The sequence below is a fragment of the Diabrotica virgifera genome, chromosome 1 (genome assembly GCF_917563875.1).
Source record: "Diabrotica virgifera virgifera chromosome 1, PGI_DIABVI_V3a".
In the NCBI taxonomy this organism is placed as follows: domain Eukaryota; kingdom Metazoa; phylum Arthropoda; class Insecta; order Coleoptera; family Chrysomelidae; genus Diabrotica; species Diabrotica virgifera.
In genome coordinates this window covers 93,500,060-93,524,021 of record NC_065443.1, presented here as the reverse complement: position 1 = coordinate 93,524,021, position 23,962 = coordinate 93,500,060, and the positions used below count along the sequence as shown (strand labels likewise).

Below are 23,962 nucleotides of genomic sequence, written 5' to 3'. Positions count from 1 at the left end.
AAATTGTAATTTGTGAATTTTATTATAGGAAACCCGATAACTAGTTAAAATGAATTATTATTATTCTATGCAATGATTATGATACTTACCATTTGCACAATTAATTTAATTTCCACAACCACTTCAAATAACAACAAATAAAAAAGATTGTCCAATATTTTTTACACGAAAACAAAAGTTTAAAATCAGGGCAGAACAAACCCAATGCATATTGCAATAATAGTCGTAGGTAATTATTAACACCAATATAAAATAAAATTTTAAACCTTTCACTGCAGGAAACCACCCATTCACCAGTAACAGTAAATAATGTTTGTGCCTAATAAACGCATAGACGAGAAGGGAAAAGATACTCAAGTCAATTACATATTCATAATTCATAGAGTATAATTTGTTTACTTAAGGGTAATTATCATAAATTAGAGTAAAATATTCACTTTATACAAGTAAAACTGCTTGATCAAGCAAGTTGTGTTTTTGTTGAAGTAAGTTGCGTTTCATGGGTGTTAATTTATGTTTCTACTCGTCAAGGAGTGTAATTTATTGATGTTTATTTGACTATTTTGAGTGTCGCTTTAGTTTACAACATAAAATCGATTGGTTGGTATGCCAAGCGTAATTCAATCTACTTCAAAGAAAAAAATTAGGAAGGAACAACAAAATGTATCACGCTTATATATATTATATTTTTGAGGGAGTAAGTTCAACATTTTAGGACGGGAATAATTATTTTTTCAGTAAACACAATATTTGATTTTTGAGATTTCTCTAGCTGTTCATGAAATAATTAAAATTGTATATAAAAAATGATTATCTCTTTTAAAATAAATATTTCTTATTTACCAAACCTTCGGTTTGGCGCCCCTTTGGGGTTACGCCCGCGTGCGCCGCACGCGTTGAACGCCCGGTTACGGGGGCCCTGTACGTATTTGTGTGCACAAAAACTCCCCATTGTAAAATTATTTTTTTTTTAAATTTCGACCTTTTTTCGCAATTCTATTAACAATAAATGAGTATATTAATCTTTGTAATATTCCATTTGAAAGCTTTTTCCATTCTCTCGAAGATGTTTTTACTAAGAAAACCATACGTCTTACTGTTTTCCATTAATTAAAAAAAAAGAAAAAGGCCGTTTTTTTACACTAAATTGTTTATAAATAAAAATGGCTGCCAGATCCCACGCAGGAAATAGTTAAAATTTGTTCTTGTAGGTATTACCTGTCGAACAAACGCTTCAGTATGCTGGCTGTTGAAGTGTCATGGGAAAAACCTTATTATTACCCTGGACTAATAATTACTAAATATCGATATCTTCAAGTACACACTTAAATTTTTGTTTTATTAATAAAAATGAAGATTGTTTTAAAAATCATTTAGTAAATTTGTGAATATGATACTAAAATGTAAGTACTACATTAATTTATTTCAACTTTTTAGTTTCTGATGGAATTAACAGCACATCTTATATTTTCTTCCAGCTTTCTTCAAACTCTTTTGATAGAATAACTTTCTCTCTTGCTATGCTACTAGTAGAATCAAGTTAATTTTTTTCTGACTTATTATTGCAAAAAAATATTTGCCATAAACAAATTGGATACCTTTTAAACTAATAATTGATGAATAAGTTTGAAATTTTAACTGCACTTTTAATCCAGACTCTCAACGCAATGTCAAGATTGTAGATTCACTTTGACAATAGTTATTATAGTACGGGATCCGAATAGGAAGTCGAAATGTACTCATCTGCTTGCTGGATGAAACATTTTCAACGAAAACTTTTCGTTTATAAATTCGCAAAAGTGTGTGTGTTATTGCGTTGCCGCTCCTGAAATATCTAAAGGCCACCTCGCGATGGATTTCTATGTAGTTTTGTCTTCTGAATCCAAATCTGAAAACGGCATTTCGCTATCTCTAACCATCTTCGAGATATCCGACCTCAAAGTCGTCATTGTGATGTCACAAGCCTCCTTTAAATTGTCATTTTCTTCCGACATAGAAACGTCAACTCTACTTTGTTTTCGTTTGACGCAACTAAACGTCAACATAAAATTGAAATGTCAGAGAAACAAATTTTATTTATTTTCAAGGAAAACTGTTTATTTTGTATTTATTCATTTTTATTAGATATCAAATCTATATTATACAAGGTATGTCAAAAAATATGAAGTTCGATCAAGATTAAAGTGTCTTTATTTTTCACAATATTGAAAAGTGTTATTATAAAAAGTTGTTTGGAATTAAAAACTATGTTCTAATATGCAATTACTTGTACATCCTTCTAAAGATAAAAAAAATATTTGAAAATTTTTCTCAAATTACGAATACCAATATCATTTTCATTCATAACTCTTTTATTATTAATTTTACGAAGAAAAGTTATTCTTCATAAAAAGATTTGCATGGTCTAAAATCTAAGATGCATAATATCAAATTTTATCAATTTTATTTGAGGTATGTCAAAAAATATGAATTTCGCTCGAGAGTAGAGTACCTTTATAGTTCACAATATTTAAATTAGGATAAAATTGCATACTAAAACATAGCATTTAATACTAAACAACTTTACATAATAGAAATTATCTATATTATGATATTAAATACGTAAATAAACAAAGCTTTCGTTATGATATTGCTCGCATTTTCAGCTTGTTTTTATTAAATTTCATACATAGACAAATACGACCAGCATGGGCTGCCTATGAAAATTGTATCATATCTATCCTTAACCTTCCGTTACTCGCGCCAATTTTTTGTGATCGAATACTCGCGCACGGTGCAGAAGACCGGGTCCAAAAATATGGGTCAACAATATTTGAAAATTTTTTTTTGCGAAATTTTGTGCAATTATATTATTTAATGTGTATACTATCATATAATTTTGTAGATATGCGTTTATGTCAACATTATATTACTTTAATAAAAAGTAACTTCATTCATCATCATCTTCATACGTTTCCTCATCAGTCGATACTTCCTCAAATTATTTTAATAATTTTTGCTTCTCGTTCTCGTAATCCATATCTAAATATAAATAAATAAATATATAAACATTGAAAAAAGAAAAATATCTTAAATTACCTTACTAATTAAAACTATCGATGTCTGATTTAAACACAAAAATTCGTGCATAAATACTCGCATCGGTGTGGCGCACCGTGTTGCCTAGTAAGAAAATTATAATACATACTCTTTTTTACACTACACGTGGACTTTACCCATAGTAGACTGACGACTGAAGAGGTATATGCAGCAGCAATTCAAAATCTCCACTACAATCCGAGTTACAGGAAGTTATTTATTGGGCCGGTCTCACACACCGTGTTCAAGTAACGGAGGGTTAGGGGGGCGTAGGGGTTGAAATCAATATTTAAACACATTTTTTTTTGAAAGCATGGTAGAATTATTTTATTTTTAAATTAAATAGGAATATTCAGTATAACTCATAGATTACTCAAGAAAAAATTCAAGGAAAAATACTGAAAAATAAGCCAACGGTGGCAAATTTTTAAAAGACATCTCAAAATATAATTAATTTTGCGGTGGACGCATCAGAACGCATCATTGGATTATGGTAAACAAAAAATTCAAAAAGATTTTATTAGTTTAGGTATGAATTTCTCGAGGTAATTCTGTCTTGTTTTTTAGTTTTATCTAATTTTGACTTTTTGATATCAATCAGAAGTCAAAACAACGATTTTTTTGCAAAAAAGGTGAAAATTAACATATTTATTAATGTTAAACATAAAAAAAGCATGCAACCGAAAATATCTCGACAGCGTTACCTCAAGGAATGTCCAAAGAAAATATATACAAAATTCCAGGTGGGTCGGTCAAGTAGTTTTTTAGTTGCAATGTCTACAGCCTTTGAAAAAAACAGTTTTGAGGAAAACGCGTTTAAAGTATTGTCAACTTTTATTTTCAATTTCTTTTTTGTCTTTCACATCGTAAAATGATGCAGACTGGAATATCTTTTTAAATCGCGGAGTAATTTACTAAAGAAAATGAGAACAGCTGTTGACCGTTGTTCACTACGTTCAAGCGCGCTGGCGTGAATTTGCTGCAAATCGAATCGAAGGTAGGGCTATTCAACACTATCTCCCTACCTCCCCATAGGCTGATCAGACACCAGCATATTCCAGTTTAAGCCTCAGATTCATATTAGAATTTTAAACTGCTGCGTTAAACTTTGTGTTTTTCCGTGATATGATGGTATGAATGATATATAATATTTTTGTTTCTTTTCAGATTTATTAGCCATTGCAATAGCAATAAATTTTGCTACTGCCAAATATACATATAAGCTAGGAGACACAGAAATAGATTTTACAGCAACTAGCAATGGAATAGAAATATACATCCGAGACGGTAAGTGACTATTCTTCCTGAGTTGGTAGCTAAAAGTACACCGATTTAAAATGTAAATAAATAAAAAATATAATTCAGTTTTAAAAAGTTTTGTTTAGCCTTTTTTAAGAAAAGAAACTCTTTCTGACTCTTAACATTTCTTATTTATCTTTAGCTACCATTGTATTACTGATCAAAACGAAAAAGGAGTCACTAACTTAATTTAATGTAAATTGTTTATTGCATTAGGTAGGAAAATATGTACGTCCACCCAGTTTTTTTAAATGAAAGAAAAAAAAACGAATATGTTATCTTCGTTTTTCTTGTATTCAATAAAAAAAAAAACTTGATAACATGTACATAACAAATGCTTGAATAAGATTTACAAAATTAAAAACTGACGTCTCGCATCCTTTTTTCATTGTGTATTAAACCGTAATAAGAGCTTTTCCCACCTACCTCTATTCTATCCAAAGTATACATTTCCTGGCCTCATTGTAGGGAGCAAAGTTGTACTTTTTGTATCTAGGGAGACAAAGTACTTTTATTCCCTAGGGAGTAATAGTAAAAGTAAAAGTAAAAGTGACGTCATGGTATGTCATCGATGAAATAACTTCTTGGCGCCCTATCTATACTTCGTCTAATTTACTAACCGTTGCACGTTATCCGCGTCATAGCCTGTGACGTCGCATGATACCAACACGAAATATTTGGCGGTAGGTGTGTTCTTTTTTAGAATCATTTTGCCGAGTACACTGGAATTACAGCCACTAGACATATTTTATTATACAGTCGAACCCGCTTATTGGAATAGCCTTCGTGCCAAGCAAATCTATTCCTATTACAGGGATATTCTAATAACCGATCATATGTGCATAGTAAAAACGTTTTGGACCTCAAATTTTTTATTCCTTAAACTGGGATATTCCTTTAGCCGGTATTCTAATAAGCGGGTTCGACTGTATACGCGAAGAAATAATATTTGAAGATTTCTATTAATGTTAACCTAAAGCAATACACAATAATATGTTTCATTTAATTTGTATAAATGGATTATAAAGCGTTTTTATGAAGCACATTTGTTTGGAACACACTGTAACTGTAATCGAACGAAGGTGACATTTTAGAATAAATTGGTAACATTTATTTGACAGTTGCGGTGATGACACTTCATATTTGTTTATATTCTTTACTATAAGTATCTGTTTTATTATATTTACTGTTTTTATTATTTACTTTACTATAAAAAGATCCTCTACTATAAAAATATAAATTTCACCTAATTTTATCACGACTTGGAATAATCGAGGTATCTGACAACTTTTTTAGTTGTTATTGTAGACATATATACAAAGAAACCTATCGGCTTCTCCCAAGAGTTCGGAGCCGTTTTATAATAATTATTATTAACAATGCAGTGCAAAAACGCTTGCACTGCACAAATCTTAAATGATTATAACTTAATTCTTGTTCTCTATTTCTTAAATTTTTTATTTATTTACATTGAATATTAATTTGTTTTGTTGTATAATCGACGTTTACAATAATTATGTGATCTATTTGATTTAAAATGGATCAGGATTTTTTTATACTTTGGCAACTATGTAAACTTAGATCTCTGGCGTAGATAATGACGTGCAACGGTAAGTAAATTAGACGGACTGTATACTATATTCTATTCTCTATTACGTAAGTATCTATACTTTTTAACGTTTATTTATAGAACACCCTGTATTTTGTAAAATGGCGAAAAACAGTAAATTGTTATTTTGATTTAACATTTTTTACATTAATACTTTGACTTATATTTGGCAGTTACCTATATACTTTTACAGTTATAATGTACCTACTTGTTGGTAGTTAGTTATATGTGGTTAGTTAGTTATATAAGTAAATTATTTAAAAATAAAAAATTACTTGTTATTTGAGTAAGGTGGAAAAATTATATGTAACATGGGAGTAAATTGCCTTCTCTTCCCTTGAATGATTACTGCCCTTGAATGATTACGCGTCGGGCAGTAAACTTCATTCTCGGGAGGAACAGTAGCACTTTGCTCTCTTGTTATACAATTAGCTATACACTTAGTTTTTTTTTTATTTTTTTTTATTTATTAAATTAACAATGCACCTAATCATAAGACTAACCAGCATTTTACATTTAACTTAATCTACTACTGTACTGTCCTAGGTATTCCCAACGGTTCACCTTAGAATTTAATAATTATTGTTGCACACATCACTGTTGTGGCTAGGTTCACTGCCCGAATTTAAACTGTCACTGACATTTATAGATTTATCACTATCACACAAGTTCAAAAGGTTTGGTGCGTTTGAGCCTGCGGATTAGGTTTTAATTATCAAAAAGTTCTAACACTTCCCTGTTTGTATGGTTGTGGAGTCGTTTTTCGTGACCCTTGGCAATCTTCTTTATTTCTTCTTTGATTGTTGCTATACGAAGTTCCCGATGTAGGTTTTTGTTGCGGACATACCATGGAGCGTTGACTATGTTTCTTAGTATTCGGTTTTGGACTCTTTGAAGGCAAGCATAGTTACTCTCACTAGTACAGCCCCATAACTGTAAACCATCCTGGTTGGAGCATTTGTTTGTAAACTAATACTTTTTTTTTGATTGTAAGTTGTGAGCTTCTACCTAATAGCCAATATAACTTCTTGTACTTCAGTTTTAGTTCTTCAGTTTTCTTTCTGATATGTCTAGATATTTAACTGTTTTCTTGCACGGAACGATTTTATTGTTTCTTCTAACTGGTTGAGTATTTATTTTTTTGTAAGTGAAATCGATATGGACAGATTTCCCTTCATTGATTTTTATACGCCATTTATTATTCCAAGTGTTTACTTTGTTCACTGCATTTTGGAGGTGTCTAGTTGTTTCTTCAAATGTTTCATCGACTGCTAGTATTGCAGTGTCATCTGCAAATGTTGCCAGTTTAATATTTTCTGTAACAGGTATGTCACAAGTATATAATAAATATAGTATGGGTCCCAGAACACCGCCCTGTGGGATTCCTGCTTTAATTGGTGGTAGTTCTGAATTTTCGCCTTCCTGTTTAACTCTAAAAGTTCTATCTTCCAAATATGATTGTATTAGATGTACATATTGGATGGGAAGATAATTTTTTAATTTTAATAACAAGCCTTTTTCAGTGCCACACTTTGTCAAATGCTTTTGCTATGTCTAGAAAAATAGCTGAGCATATTTTATTCTCCTCCAGAGATCTCTCTATAATATCTGTTATTCGATGAATTTGGTCTATTGTTGAATGTTTATTGCAAAATCCAAATTGGTGGGAAGGAACAATTTCCCTGTGGTCGAGTATAGGATGCATTCGTGCTAGCAATATCCTCTCAAATAATTTAGATATAATTGGTAGCAGAGATATTGGTCTGTATGATTCTACATTATTGATTGGTTTCCCTGGTTTGGGAATCACGATTAATTCAGATGTTTTCCACGTTATTGGTACATATTGCAACCTGAATACTGCATTTATAAGGTTTGTGACTTTTACGATGGACTTTCTAGGTAACTGTTGTAGTATTTCTCCTGTTATTAAGTCAAATCCTGGAGCCTTTTTGGGATTGATATTGTTTTTGGCTACGTTGGTTACTTCTTTAGAAGTAGTAGGTTTTATTATGTCTTGATCAGTATTGTTCAAATCAATTTCAGTACTTTCATCATCTTCGTTTTCGGCTTGATTATTATTTCCCCTTTCGTTATTTTGGAATACATTCTCCAAGTATAAAGCGAAAAGATTTAATTTTTGTTTTCCATCTCTTGCCCATGATCCATTTTCTTTTCTAATCGGCGGAATCTGTTGCGTTGGTCTATTTATTCTTTTATTAATTTCCACAACGAGTAGTCAGTGGTTTGGCCATCTGTCAGATCGTTAAAGTATTGGTTTACTGATTCATTTTTGATTAAATCTATTTCCCTTCTCAACTGTTGGGTGAAGTTGTTTCATACATTTTTATTTTCTGCAGTTCTGCTTTTTTGTCATGTCTTCCTGGTTTTTCTTTTTCCTTGCACCAGTTCTCGAATTTCTTTGGGATAATTTTGTCCTTTGGGTTTTCTTATAATTTGTTTGGTATTATTCCAGGCTGCTTGTTGTATATTTATGGTTAGTGTCTCTGTTTCTTCATCAAGTTGTTCATTTAGTTTTGATTGATAAATTAAGGTCAATTCTGTCACTTAACTCCTGTCTAAAGCTAGCCCAGTCCGTTCTGTTATTGGTTAATGTTGGGTTATTTTCTCTTAGTATTATATACTCACTGATTGTGAGTAGTATTAGAGAGTGATCAGAACTGGGACCATCAACTTCTTCTATTTTCATAAAATTTGTTGCAACTTTTCTTGAAATGAAAAAGTCAATTAAGTCGGGTGTTTTATTTTGATCAGTTGGCTAATATGTTGATTTTCCAGTTGAGTGCCATTTGCCGTTTATCTTTTCTATTGTTGCATGTAATTCTCTACCCTTTTTATTGGTTAACCTTGAACCCCATACAGTGTTTTAGCATTAAAGTCTGCACCAATAATAAATTTTTCTCCAAGCGTGTTAAGCAAATGGACCTAATTTTCTTTTTTTAGATTATGTTTGGGTGGAAAATATGCAGCTGCTATTGTTACTTCATATCTTTTTGTTTTGACACTTATACTATCTGCCTGGATGGCTTCAGTCTCGATATTTTCTCTTTCGAAGTGAATTAGATTATTCTTTACGATTATTGCTGCTCCTTCACTAGCTGTGTTTCTAGGGTGAAGAGCTTGATATATTTGATATCCTCTCAGTTTAATATATGTTTGTTTTGTGAAGTGTGTCTCTGATATTAAACATATATCGATTTTTTGGTTGTTAAAGGTAAACAGCATCTCCTGCTGATGTTGAAAGAGCCCGTTTGCGTTCCAATGTAATATTCTTAAGTTTTGTACACTAAGTATCTAACAATATAATTCTTATATCGCTTCTTCTTTGATTGCAGCTGAAATAGGAAGCCAACTCTACGGTACAATTGGCGTTGGTAAAAATGCCAGTTGTATCGATTTTCCCCGATGCAAAGTAGGAGATAATGATGTCGCTTTTAGATTCCTGCCTGGTACTTCACTGTCAGTCATATCGACCACCAACAACACGCAAGAGGTGCTTAAAGACTGTTTCTTCACGGCGTTTCCAAGTGCCTCCACACAATGGTATGGAGGGCCAGAAAGGAGGGTCCAAACGTGGCCGTTACAGCACATGAGGATTTCTCAATCAAGTCCTTATATCAGCAGAAAGGACGACAATCATGCTGTAGCTGAGAGATACTGGTTAAATTCTTTGGGTATTTATATTTATTTAAGTGAAGAGAATCCGTTGTTTGTGAGTCAAAATGAGGACGATTCAAAAGATCAAGTGTGTTTTATATCAAAAGTTCAATCGCCGTATATCAATAGAGATCAGGTAAGATTATTATTTAATGCATTACATAGAATACTTACACAGTACATAAGACAATATTGTTAACATTAAAGTATATTATCATAAAAAAAACTCAAACATGAAGTAAAAACCACTTCTATGTAATTGGTATATTTATTAAAACTTTTAAAAATCCCAATGGATTGAAAAAATGTGTCCAATTCAAAACGTTTTCGGACCTATCGGTCCATCATCAGTGAATTTGATTTAGCAAGTATTCGAATTCACTGATGATGGACCGATAGGTCCGAAAACGTTTTGAATTGGACACATTTTTTCAATCCATTGGGATTTTTAAAATTTTTAATAAATATACCAATTACATAGAAGTGGTTTTTACTTCATGGTTGAGTTTTTTAACTATATGGTATACAGCCAACCTAGGGAACTACCCCTTTTTAGTTTATATTATCATAATTTTCGATTATTTATATCTTTACCAATTTGTATATAAATTTATATCCATGCGGGGTCCACTTCCCAAATTACATTTCTCCATAAGTTTCTCACTTACACCACTTATATCCTTCCATTTTATCTGTAACACTCTACTACTATATGCATGCATCTTAATCTATTTCTCCATTACTCTGTAGTACCGATCCTAGATACTTTTAAAAAATTACGTTTCCCATTTAGTTCACCATTCAAGTTATTATCTAATTATTTGTGGAAGTAACTGCATCTCTAAATAAACATTCTACATACCCTGTTTTTCTCCCATTATGTTTTAAACGTTTTTTGACATGAGTTTATCTTTATCCTTTGAGTCTTTTATCTATATTCTATTCAGCATTTACTACTACCTAATACCTAATACTAGGTACTATCAGGATACAACAAGCACCAGGAAATGATATAAATTAATTTTTTATGGTGTAAGGATTGGCTTCTCAAAAGAAAGTGATACTCTCACCTAAAGTTATTAAATGTATTAATTTTTTTTCAAAAGATTGGCATAATTATTTAAGGATGAATGAAGAATCGTAATCAATGGAGAGGTTATAAATAATATTCGATACGCGCATGGGCGCCCGCAGGATTTTTTTTCAGGGGGGGCAAAATAAAAAACTGTTGTATGTAATACTTATATTTTTAAAACGTTAAGAAAACAAAATATTGCAACTTCTTTTAGGAACAAATAACAAAACCACGAAAGCAACTCTTAAAAAATACAAAACAAAATATTATAATAAATGTTATTAATGCTAAAAGGTAATAAAAGTAATACCTAAAAGTAATACAAAATAGCATGCAATTTTATTCTTAACTAAAAACCAGTCTTCTGTTATTTTGACAAAATTCGTCTAGTATTTTAGTGGAAAAATTGGAAATATTTAATAGACGATTTCGATGGATACTCAACAATGCTACCCCAACAAGTCTATCTTGTCCCATTGTAGCTCTTATCCACGTTTTAATCCTGCGTAAGGTGCTAAAACTCCGTTCAATTGTGCAGGTAGTACACGGCAAAGTAAGTAGAAGAATGCAGCTATCTTTGATAGCAGGAAAAAATTTACAGTGCTGAATAAGATCTTCAATGGTTATGTTCTCAGCTATTTGAGATTGAGATAAATACTCTCTCCAAATATTTAATTCGCTTTCCAAATTCTCAATGTTGTATAGATTTCCTACCTTAATTGCGAAAGATTTAACATCTAAAGATTTTATATTTTTTGGTAAAATATTAAACAAAGAGAAGGCGACTTCATGTTCTTTAGAAAATCTTGTTTTTAAGGCAAGAATCAGATGATCTAAATATGGTATAAATATAGATTTTCTAAAATAATCTTCTGCTGAATCAGATTCATAGTTAGATCTATGAATTTGTCGACCGCAAATTCGTGGTTTTCCCACTTCTATGTTGAGGGTCTCACAGATAGATAATGCATAGGAAAAAATGTCTGCAAAATTTGAATCAACCTCTGAGCGCTGTTTTTCACAAGTCCTGGTAATTAAATTTATGTGGTGATGAACATCTACAAAATTAATTGAAATACCTTGTAGCGTATTTGCAATGGGCTCTAAAATATTTGAATATTTACTTGCCACAACTAGACAAATAACAAACGTAAAGGAATTTAAGGCAGCCCATAACTGAGCTGCTCTTTTTGTAGTAGAAGAGTTCATTAAAATTTGCCCAGTTTTTATATCAAAAAGTGTTTTAAATATTATTTTAAAATTTTCAGCAAAAATCCGCCAAGATTTATATTTAGCTGACCAACGAGTTTCACAAAACAAAGGTATATTGGGAATTAGGTTTCTTCTTAGAGTACTCTCTCTAAAAAATACTATTACGTCTTTAACAGTACCTATGGTATTTCGAATTTCAACTATTTTACTAATGTCGTTTATGACTAAATTTAACCTATGGGAGGCACAATGAAAATATAATGCTTTTTTATACTTATCTTGTACTATCTTCTGAACCCCGTGAATTTCACCAGCCATTGTTGAGCATCCATCATAGCCCTGCCCTACAAGTTTGTCCATGTTTAAACCTGATGTTTCCAAAAACTCCAAAATAGAATAAGCTATGCTATCAGCGTTTAGTTTATCTAATTTCACAAAACCAAGAAACTCTTCTTTCACCGTAAAATTTTCATTTTCTTTGTATACATACCGTATACCAACAGATAACTGTTCATGTCCCGAAATGTCCGCAGTCTCATCAGCCATAACACTAAAATATTTGGAAGAATTTGCTTCTTCGACAATATTTTTTAATATTACATGTCCTGCCAATGAAATGATTTCATTTTGGATCCTGTGAGAAGTGTATTTAGAGTTACCACCTGCGTTCAACAAGTGATTCTCTAAAGTTGTATCACCAGCGTCTATCCTGAATTTTAAGAGATCCAAAAAATTTCCAGAATTTTTGCTGCTTTCTCTTAAAGGCATATCATGAGTTCCACAAAAAACTATTGTTTTTATAATTGGAAGAATTTTTTTTCTATTTTCCGCTACATTTATTTGCTTTCCCTCATCAATCAGAGACAATATATCTAGTTTTTTATTGGACATCACATCAATAAAATTTTTGGAACGGATAATTGAATCTTTATGCCAGGCAGAATTAGAATGGTTCTTGGCCTGCGTGTGGAAATCCCTGTATTTTATAAATGGCCTTGTTATAAATGCGTCTAAGGTACTACCGTGTGTCACAACAGGTGGGAAAACCACACAATACTTACAAAGGGCACCTTTAAGAACTTTGGAATAAACCAACCAGTCATATTGTTGAAGCCATTTGTGTACAAACGGCCGTTTATTTGGATCAACATCTTGCTTAAAATCATAGGTAGGGGACGGCGTATACGGACTTCTTAATATATCGTATTGGTATTTTTGTTTATCTTGAATCGACGAGGAATTTACAAAATTTCCAATGTCTTCTGATTGACCGTCTGGAAATATTCGGGCAATGGTTTCTTGTACATCAGGCTGATCTGCTGTCTCCGCTAAAGTATTTCTATTCGAAGAAGTGCTAGGCTCTGCTTCCTTTACTGCATGTTCATGTTCCCCTTCTTCTTCGCGTGCTATGTCACTACTTGTGCTAGGGATAGGGCTACGAGTTGAAGCCTTATTCTTTTTGGAATCGGTAACTTCCTCGAGGGCGGTTGTTTTTCTTTTAAAGAATGTTCGAATGTCCATTTTTTTCTAAAGAATAAACCAGCAAAACTATAGTCATGCAGTTTAAGGAAAATGTTAATAAATCAAATTACCTGATAAGGGTTGTGTTTGTATTAAATGATAGAAACCGGAAACCGCCCGTAAGGCTAACACGATAATAATAAAATAAAATACACTGCGAATCTCAACGCAAAGAAGATAAACAACTGAGCGGCTTGACGAAAACAGGTAGAATGGTGTGGTGCGTGGCCGGATTATCTATCACCATCACCACCACCACCATGTGATTGTGCTTGTGCTACGACGTTGCCGGTTGCATTCAAAAGGCGCGTAGGTTCGTAGGTATTCGACGTATTATATTTAATATCTTAGACCATGGTCTAAGTTTAATATAATATTATCTCCATAATTTTGTTTTTGGTTTATATACTTGTATAATATACCTTTTATGTCAACGTAAAGGTATTAACTTTTTAGGTTTGAGTACAGAAAAATATACAAAATAGTAAAATCTCAGGGGGGGCCACGGCCCCCCCTGGCCCCTCTCTGCGGGCGCCCATGGATACGCGGAGGACACTGTACAAGTTGCAAGAACAGTAGTAGGAGAATTACGATTACTTACAAACATAAATATTGCTTGCAATAATAATTATGGCATAAATATCAAAATCAAAAAAGCCAAGTACAGGGTGATTGATTAGTGGGGTAAAGCTCAATAGATCCGCTATAGTAATAGATAGAAATAAAAGTTAATAACAAAAATTGTAGCCAACTTTGAGCTTCACATTACAAAATTAGTTAGAATGTTACTAGCCTAATAAAATAAAAAAAAGTCAAAATGTAAATTCGTACAGGTTAAAACAAATTTTATATCAAAGTTTAGGTGGGTACAAAAGATATTTTCAAGAAAGTATCCAAATCATACAAGGGGATCATTGTTTAAATAATTAAAAAGGGGTCATTTTTGCAAAAAAAAAACTTTTTTAACTGCTGAGGTAATTCACTTATCAATGAAGGTCTATGGGATTTTTTTCTACAAAGCTGAAGGGTAAATCTTTCACATAAGACTTACTAAATTAAATTTGACCCCCTATTTATTTAAATAATTGTATATAAAACTTAAAAAACAAATTCGCAAATAATTATTTTTAGCATTTTAAATAAGCACTATAAAATATCTTATTTTACAGACTAAGTTGCGCTATGTTACAAGTATTAAACAAAAAAAATTGGTCAAAAAATATTTAATATTTTTTGAGATATTGAAGTTTTTTATTAAATGTTACTATATTTTCAATTGCAAAAACGCGGTTGTTGCCAAAGAAATATTCACCTGCTTAAGATCTCATTATTTTTATTTTTATATATATCGTCGATAATTGTATGGATACATTCAAATTTCAATTAAACTCCCCCCTAAAATGGCATTTGAAAATCATACAAATTTGTTTATAATTTGTTTTTTTAATAACGTCGCGGGGATTAAGTATTTTAAAATGCCGTTTCGATAATTGGGTTCCTGGGAATTTTTTACTAATTAACACAATTTTTTTGTCGTTTTTTCTTCTTCTTTTTTTCCTTGGAGTTATATTACTACGGGCCCTTTTAGGGTTAAATTTTATTAAGAATGTCGAGTCTATGAGATCTAGATTGTAGACCTAAAAATATTAAGATTTAACTAAAATCTCTTGAATAAAATGTGGCTACTTACTGAGTTACGGGGTGTTTTATTTAAAAATTTAAAAATTATTGTTACCAAGTACTTTAAAACTATTTAACGTATCCTTATCATACTTGGCAGAAAGTGTGGCTATTATACACCCTACTAAATTGTAATTAATAAACGTTTCTAGCTAGTGCCAGAGGCGTACGACAGGGGATAGTGAATGATTGACCCTTCCTAAATTCTACGCCACTGAGTGAATTACTATTTTAACAAAATTTTTCGATTCTCCAATACTTTGTATGTAAATAACTTTATTGGTATCGATAAAGTCATCAGTTTGAGAGATATTGGAAGTTTAAAATGAATAAATTAATGAATCAAAATAACTATGTCGTTTCATTTTTAACGTCCAATATCTCGAAAACTAATGACTTAATCGTTACCAGTAAAGAGTATATTATTTACATATAAAGTATTGGAGAATCGAAAAATTTCACTAAAATAGTAATTCCCTCAGTGGCGTAGAATTTGGAAAGGGTCAACCATTAACTATCCCCTGTCGTACGCCTCTGGTAGTAGCTAGAAACTTTTATTTGTCACAATTTAGTAGACTGTATGGTACCCACACTTTCTGACAAGTATGATAAGGATGCGTCAAATAGTTTGAAAGTACTTGGTAAAAATAATTTTTAATTTTTAAATTAAACACCCTCTAACTCAGTAACCAGCCACATTTTATTTAAGTGATTTTAGACCAATCTTAATATTTTTAGGTCTAGAATCTATAACTTAGAGATTCGATATTCTTAATGAAACTTAACCCTAAAAGGGCCCGTAGTAATATAACTCCAAGAAAAAAAAAAGTAGAGGAAAAAAAGACAAAAAAATTTGTTAATTAGTGAAAAATTCCCAGAAACCCAATTATCGAAACGGCATTTCAAAATATTTAATCCCCGCGACGTTATTAAAAAAACAAATTATAAACAAATTTGAATAATTTTCAAATGTCATTTTAGGGGAAGTTTAATTGAAATTTGAATTTATCAATACATTTATCGAAAATATACATAAAAATTAAACTAATAAGATTTAATACAGGTGAATATTTCTTTGGCAACAACCGCGTTTTTGCAATTGAAAATAGAGTAACATTTAATAAACAAATTCAATATCTCAAAAAATATTAAATATTTTTGGACTAATTTTTTTTTATTAATACTGATAACATAGTGCAACTTCTCCTGTAAAATAAGATATTTGATAGTGCTTATTTAAAACGCTAAAAATAATTTTTTGCAAATTTGTTTGTAAAGTTTCATGTATAATTATTTAAATAAATAGGGGGTCAAATTAAATTTAGTAAGTTATATGTGAAAGATTAACCCTTCAACTTTGCAGAAAATAAGCCTATAGACCTTCATTAGTAATTGAATGACCTCAGCAGTTAAAAAAGTAATTTTTTTTGCAAAAATGACCCCTTTTTAATTATTTAAAGAATGATCCCCTTGTGTGATTTGGATACTTTCTTGAAAATATCTTTTGTACCCACCTAAACTTTGATATAAAATTTGTTTCAACCTGTACGAATTTACATTTTGTTTTACATGTAGTGAAATTTTATTTTACTAGACTATACAGGTTGTTCGATAACACAGTGGCAGACCAAACATATGTTTTTTTAATTGGAACACCCTATATTTTATTATATATTCGAAGTCATGTTAACCTCTCCATCACAAAAATATAAAGGTTTGTTATGTTATACAGGGTATTTACAAAGTTATAACCAATTTTGTATGGAAATATTAACAAGTTCAACTCCCTGTATAATTAAAAATAAGCACAACAGCAATGGTTTATTAATGCCATATTTTTTTATTTATTTTCAAAATTTTCAAGAATTATTGACATTTCTAATTTTCTTTATATTAAATACAGGGTGAGTCAAAACGCAAGTACATTATTTTCTCAGTAATGTTAAATGGAACACCCTGTATTTTATATCACTATTGAAAAGCACATTTGTACACATCCGACATTTCGGAAAGAGAAAAATCCAACTGGCCACATTTGCTGATGATACAGCAGTCCTGACAATAGGAGCAACTATAGAGGAATCTACGATTAACTTACAAAATGCAATTAATGGCATAGAAGGCTGGTCAAAAAAATGGCGTATAAAGTTTAATGAACATAAGTCAGTTCATATTAACTTCACTAACAAGAAAATCAATAATCTTCCAATTATCCTAAACAACAACGTTGTTCCTAATAAAAAACAGCGAACTACCTGGGTTTAAATCTCGACGTCAAACTAAAATAGAAGGAGCACGTTAAAAAGAAGTTGAAGATAAAGTACAAAAATAAGTATTGGCTAATAGGTAGGTACTCTCAACTTTCCATCCAGAACAAAGTACTAATTTACCAACAGATATTGAAACCGGTGTGGACCTATGGCCTACAATTATGGGGCTGAACCAAAAAAAGCAAATACCGAAATTTAGAGACGCTCCAGAACCGAATATTAAGGAATATTGTATGTGCTCCTTGGTATGTTTGGAATGACGATTTGCGTAGAGATCTTAAAATCGAATCTATTCTATCTAAATTTTTGTTATTAATTTTTATTGCTATCTATTCCTATAGCGGATCTATTGAGCTTTACCCCACTAATCAATCACCCTGTATATGGTCTTCAGTAAAAACAGGACACAACCAGTACATATTAGTATATGCGACGTTCAAATTGAAAAAATATTAAGTTACAAACACTTGGAAACTTTAATAAACGAAACTGGAGACCAAAACAATGAAATAAAAAGACGTATTGAAATTGCCAGGGCCACCTTCATTTGATGAGAAAATTCTTCTGCAACAGAGATATAAGCATTCCTCTACGATTAAGAATGCTGAGAGGCTACGTATTTAACACTATTATACGGTGTAGAGGCCTGGACTCTCGAACAGAACAACATAAAAAATATTGAAAGTTTCGAGATGTGGCGCACTGTCGAATGCTGAAGATAAGTTTGGTTGAAAGAGTCACAAACTTTGAAGTTATACGAAGGATAGCAAAAGACCCAGAAATTATGTTAACGATAAAACGAAGAAAACTGAAATATTTGGGACAGCTTATTATAGGACATAAATATGTATTACTTTGAAATATAATGCAAGCAAAACTAGAAGTAAAACGGAATTCAGGCAGTAGAAGAATGTCATGGTTGCCGAATTTGAGAGAGTGGTTTGGCTCCACCACTAGTGAACTCTTTAGGTCAGCTGTAAAGAAGGTCAGGATAGCCTTGATGATTTTTAATCTCCGATAGGAGTGGCACAAGAACAAGAAGGAAGAAATTTACTTATACCTCCTGTCTTTAGTTACCACCGCTAATACAAAAAAAAACGTGACTAAAGAAGCAATAGGTCCTCATGAAAGATTATCTGCATTGGGATCAGTAGGTTTGTATTTAAACCTTGCGTAGGCAGCATTTTTACTTTTTTATTCCACAAGCAAACTTCATTTCTATAGCATTGGATAAACTCTTCCAAGTTCTAACGAATTCCGCTAAAATTTTCTTGCGATATTTTGACGTGCGCAGATGCGACCGACTACAGCAAGACTTGTAAATGACTTAATAATTGGCCCAACTTCCGTCTGCAGTGTACACACTTCCAAAACTACGACAAAACTGTTGATCGACAACTATTTATCGAATAAATTTTGTTCCTACCTGCCAATCTTTTGCACCCACCTAAAATTTGCGCCAATTTTCAAACACACTATCGATAAATTTTCACAAACGAACTGAGCAATAACATCGCTACGATAATTCGTTGTCGTGTAAACCAGGCATTGGAAGGAAGCCTGTACGATATAAAAATTACCGAATAAATACCAGTAAAAAAATTTGTTGAGGTCTGATTTAATTATTTAGCGTATGGCTCTATCACAGTTTTTGTATAAAAATAAAGATCACAATACATTAAAAAATAATAATAATTGATTTTTATAAACGAAAATTTAGTTGATAAATAGATATTGCCGATTTTCACAGTTACCTCGTGGATGTTGTTCTTGGTAGAAGTAGAAATCAAGGCTGCATTTTCTATGTCTGTACGTACGTAAGTTGCTATACCATAGGCTCTGTCGTAGGTAGCACCCAGTAGATCATAGCCGGGATTTTTCCTCTTGAACTCAATTGAAATTCGTTTTCTGTATGCGTTTCTTGTAATGCCACCAGATCAATATCGTTATCTTTTAATAGTTTGTGTAGAATTTGACATTTGGCTCTACTTATACCTTCTATATTTAATTGGCAAACTCTTACATTGGGTCCAATTTCTTTTGTAAATTCTTCTTTGGAAACTCCATTCAATAACTGTGTCATCTTTAATAATAATTATTCTAAAATAACTGTGATAGCTGCCAGGAGATCTTTAGGAAAGATTGTCTGGCGCCTCTTGTGCTAGTTCTTTAGTTTACCCAGGGTGCACGTGCAGTATTACCTGCGGACGCGAACTAACATTACACCCCATTGAGGTCTGAGAAACATACTGTTCATAAACTGTACATTTTTAATATAAAATATTTTTTAGAACATTTTGGAATATGTGATATATTTTAGTGACGATCCTAAAACAGCCCATTTAAATGCTGTAAATACTTATTTAGGAAAACCAAATGGTAAGCTCAATTTCATTTAATATTATTTTATTTTTTCCAGAATTAAGTTTAATAAAAGGATGTATTACCAAAAAATAGGTTATATTTCATTAAATAAATTTGCATAATAAAATCACTTAAAAGACAACCATTGTATTTATTTACTAAGCTCAACAGGCCTTGAAGGCCTGGGGCTAGAAATAAACTTGATATAACACCAGAATATAATACATACTTAGGTATATATTACAAAACTTGTATCAAGTGGGGTGGCTTCTTACCAAATCATGCTCCTTGCCTACTAAATTAACTTACTATTGTCCTCCATTCATCCCAACTTGTTGTCCTTTCTTCCCAATCAATAATTCCCTCATTTCTGAGACCTTCATGTACGCTGCCAAAACATCTCTATCTGGGTCTTCCTTTCCTTCTTTTCGTGATGGATCCCCGTTTTAGGATCATCTTTGACATCCTCTTCCTTTCCATTACCATCACGTTTGCCATCCATCTCACTCTCTGTGTCTTTATGAGGCGACTGATGCTTGTTTCTTTATACTGTTACTCTAGCTTCCTCTTTGTTCGTCCACCCAACCTTCTACCGTGTTTTTGCCTCAATATAATAGCTTGTGCATTTTTCTTTCCCATCTTTCCAATTTCTCCGTATTTGCTTTTTTCATTGTCCGTACTTTGCTACTACACGTCACTGTGGGCCTTATTACCGTTTTGTTTGTAGCTTTAAGTTGTTCTGAAGCTATTTCCTTGTGGCATTTTTATAATCAACTATTTTCAATGGGAGATAAGCCACAATTTTACCAAAAAATGATTTTATTAACGTTTCGAACCCCAAATCGGGTTTCGTTGTCAAAATACAAAATATTATTAAAATAAACAAAAATGTTGTTGCTAAGTAAAAAAATTCTTCTACTAATTTATTTAATCTGACTCATTTATATTGGCAATTTCGACGTATATTATACATTTTAAAGTCGAAGACTTTAAAATAATATCTCTAATATGTAATCGAATGAACTATCTTTTAGTAAAGTCGTCCCAGGAACGCAACTCATAAATATTGGCGATATCATTTTAAAGTCTTCTACTTTAAAATGTATAATATACGTCTAAATTGCCAATATAAATGAGTCAGATTAAATAAATTATTAGAAGAATTTCTTTACTTAGCAACAACATTTTTGTTTATTTTAGTAGTATTTTGTATTTTGACAACGAAACCCGATTTGGGCTTCGTAACGTTAATAAAATCATTTTTTTGGTAAAATTGTGGCTTATTTCCCATTGAAAATAGTTGTTTGTAGCTTTGTTTTCCTCGATGAATATTTAGATTTCATCAGTGGTCTTACTCTTCCCATCTTTTTATTTCCCTTTGCCAATCTGGCATTCAGTTCCCCAGTTACGTAAAACGGATCACTCTGTCGAAATTATATTCCTTGCTTCGTTATTATGAAGCTATTTATTTGTGGAATTTTTGACAACGAAGTCCGAAGTGGAAGTCGAAATGCTAATAAAATTGTTTTTTCAAGTTAAATTGTGGCTTATTTCCCAATTAAAATAGTTATTTACTTGCTTCATTAGATATGAAAGTAAACTGTCCCTCTTCTTTTGCTCTATATTTGCAAGTATCATGTACCTTGACTTTTCCTGGTTTATTTCTAGATCAAAATATTTTGCCTCCTTACCTGATCTTTCCATAATATTTCTTATTTTAAATTTTTTTTTTCATTAGAACAGTAAGATCATCAGCGAAGGGCAAACATTGATGCTCATTGTTGAAGATAGATCTGGTTCATGAAGATGGAACGATTTTAGATATTTGAGTTAAAACGATGTTGTGGTGCCATTTTTAAAAAGCTTTAGCTCACATTTTTCGATCAGATGATTTACGTGAAATCTATATAAATTAGTTTCCGAATTTGTCGATTTCCTTTTCCTTTGTAATTTGTGTATTATACACGACCACGGACATCCTGTAATAGACCATGGAACTTCAAAAGGAAAAGAGAAAGACTTTACATAATTAATATAAAGTGACGATTTTAAAAAATATTGATATTGTTATATATTAATTAAAAATGTCTAAATGTGAATAAAATCGGGCCCCAGATAGACTCAAAATATTAAAATACTCTCTTTTTATCTTTAATTTTAATCATTTACATATTATTTATATTTTATACAGAGTAGGGAGAAAGTATGGAAACACGTTAATTTCTCGGAAACCGCTTGAACGATTTTTATATATTTTGGTAAGTAACTCTGATCTAATGCGGCCGATATTATAGTGGTAATTACATTGTTGTCAAATCTTATATTTTTCTCGAAATCTGATGAACTTTCTTATTTTAAATAGAACACCCTATATATTTTTCCGTATTGAAGTCCATAAGAAATACTAATTATTTTTAATGTTATATTCCCTATACCTAAATGCCTTAATTTCGGAGTTATTGCTACATATATTAAAAAAAATGTTTTAACAAATTATAAAAATTAATTTTTTCGGCCCGGGTATATTATTTTAAGTTCCTTGGATCATTAGGAACAAAAAAGGTCTTCTTAATTTTCATCAAAAGTTAATTGTTTTCGAGTTATAAACAATTAAATATCTGAAAAAAATCAAAAAATTACGATTTCCTAGGTTCAAAAACACTTTAAAAAAATACTATTTTTGAAACTACGCAGTGCCTACATTTAAGTTCCAACCTTATTGTATCAAATACTGTTAAGTGATTTTGTCTTATTTCATTTTAAAACATTATTTCTTAGTTGTTAATGCAGCCCGATCGCGCGTCCTCTTATATGAGCTTCATTAACAATTAGAAAAACAATACTTTAGAATAAAACATGCCAACAATTCTTATAGGGATCTGATAGAAAAAGGTTTGAGCTTGCATTTAGGCACTTCCTAACTTTAACAATGATTTTTTTACTACAGTGTTTTTAAACCTTGAAAATCGTAGTTTTTCGATTTTTTTGTCTTAAATTGTTTCATCATCATTCTCTTTGCCTTATCCCTATGCGGGGTCGGCTTCCCTAATTGCATTTCTCCACACAATTCTGTCTTGGGTCATATCAATGTTAATCCCCTTTACCAACATGTCCTGCCTTATCGCCTCCCCCCAGGTCTTCTTTGGTCTTCCTCTCCTACTCCTTCCAGGAATCTGCACTTCAGCTATTCTTCGTATTGGGTGATTAACGTCTCGACGCTGAACATGACCGAACCATCTTAACCTATGCTCTCTCATTTTGGCATCAATTGGTGCCACACCTAGACTTCCCCTAATACACTCATTTCTAATTTTATCCTTCTTTGTCACTCCACTCATCCATCTAAGCATTCTCATTTCCGCCACATGCATTCGTTGTTCCTCTTTCTTTTTCACTGCCCAACATTCAGTTCCGTACATCATAGCCGGTCTTATGGCTGTTTTATAGAATTTTCCCTTCAGCTTCATTGGAATTTTTCTGTCACACAACACACCACTTGCTTCTTTCCACTTCATCCATCCAGCCCTAATTCTACTGCATGCATCTCCATCTATTTCTCCATTACTCTGTAATACCGATCCTAGGTACTTAAAACTATTGCTTTTCACAATCATTTCACCATCCAAAGATACCATTTTATTTGTAGTAGCTCCATCTTTAAATGAACATTCCAAATACTCTGTTTTTGTCCTACTAAGTTTTAAACCTTTTTCCTCCAGAACTTGTCTCCACTGTTCCAGTTTTTGTTCTAAGTCTCTTTCACTATTTCCTACTAACACGACATCATCAGCATACATTAAGCACCATGGAATGTTACCCTGTAGTTTCGCTGTTATCTGGTCCAAAACTAATGAGAATAAATACGGACTAAGCACAGAACCTTGGTGCAATCCTACTTTCACATGAAATTTATCAGTCTCTCCCACACCTGTCCTAACACTAGTCGTTACTCCCTCATACATATCCCTCACAATCTTTACATATTCACCAGGGACTCCTTTCTTATTGAGTGCCCACCACAGAATCTCTCGAGGAACTCTATCATATGCTTTCTCAAGATCAATGAATACCATATGAGCGTTTGTTTCTTTACTCCTGTATTTTTCCATCAACTGCCTTATAATGAAAATTGCATCTGTTGTTGATCTACCCTGCATAAAGCCAAATTGATTCTCG

The 23,962-nt window shown here is 31.9% G+C and overlaps 1 protein-coding gene across 2 annotated transcripts in view; it reads left to right on the top strand.

Moving 5' to 3' along the window:
* Positions 1–1,163: 1,163 nt before the first annotated feature.
* LOC126879417 (myogenesis-regulating glycosidase-like) overlaps positions 1,164–23,962 on the top strand; it is a 61,511-nt gene continuing 38,712 nt past the window's right edge. The window contains exons 1-4 of one of the 2 annotated variants that reach the window (XM_050642428.1): positions 1,164–1,403; positions 4,246–4,365; positions 9,343–9,800; positions 19,714–19,801. In XM_050642428.1, coding sequence (XP_050498385.1) covers positions 1,391–1,403; positions 4,246–4,365; positions 9,343–9,800; positions 19,714–19,801 — 679 coding nt within the window. In that variant the 5' untranslated portion in view covers positions 1,164–1,390. The remainder of the gene's footprint in view (positions 1,404–4,245; positions 4,366–9,342; positions 9,801–19,713; positions 19,802–23,962) is intronic. The other variant, XM_050642434.1, reaches the window with a different exon arrangement.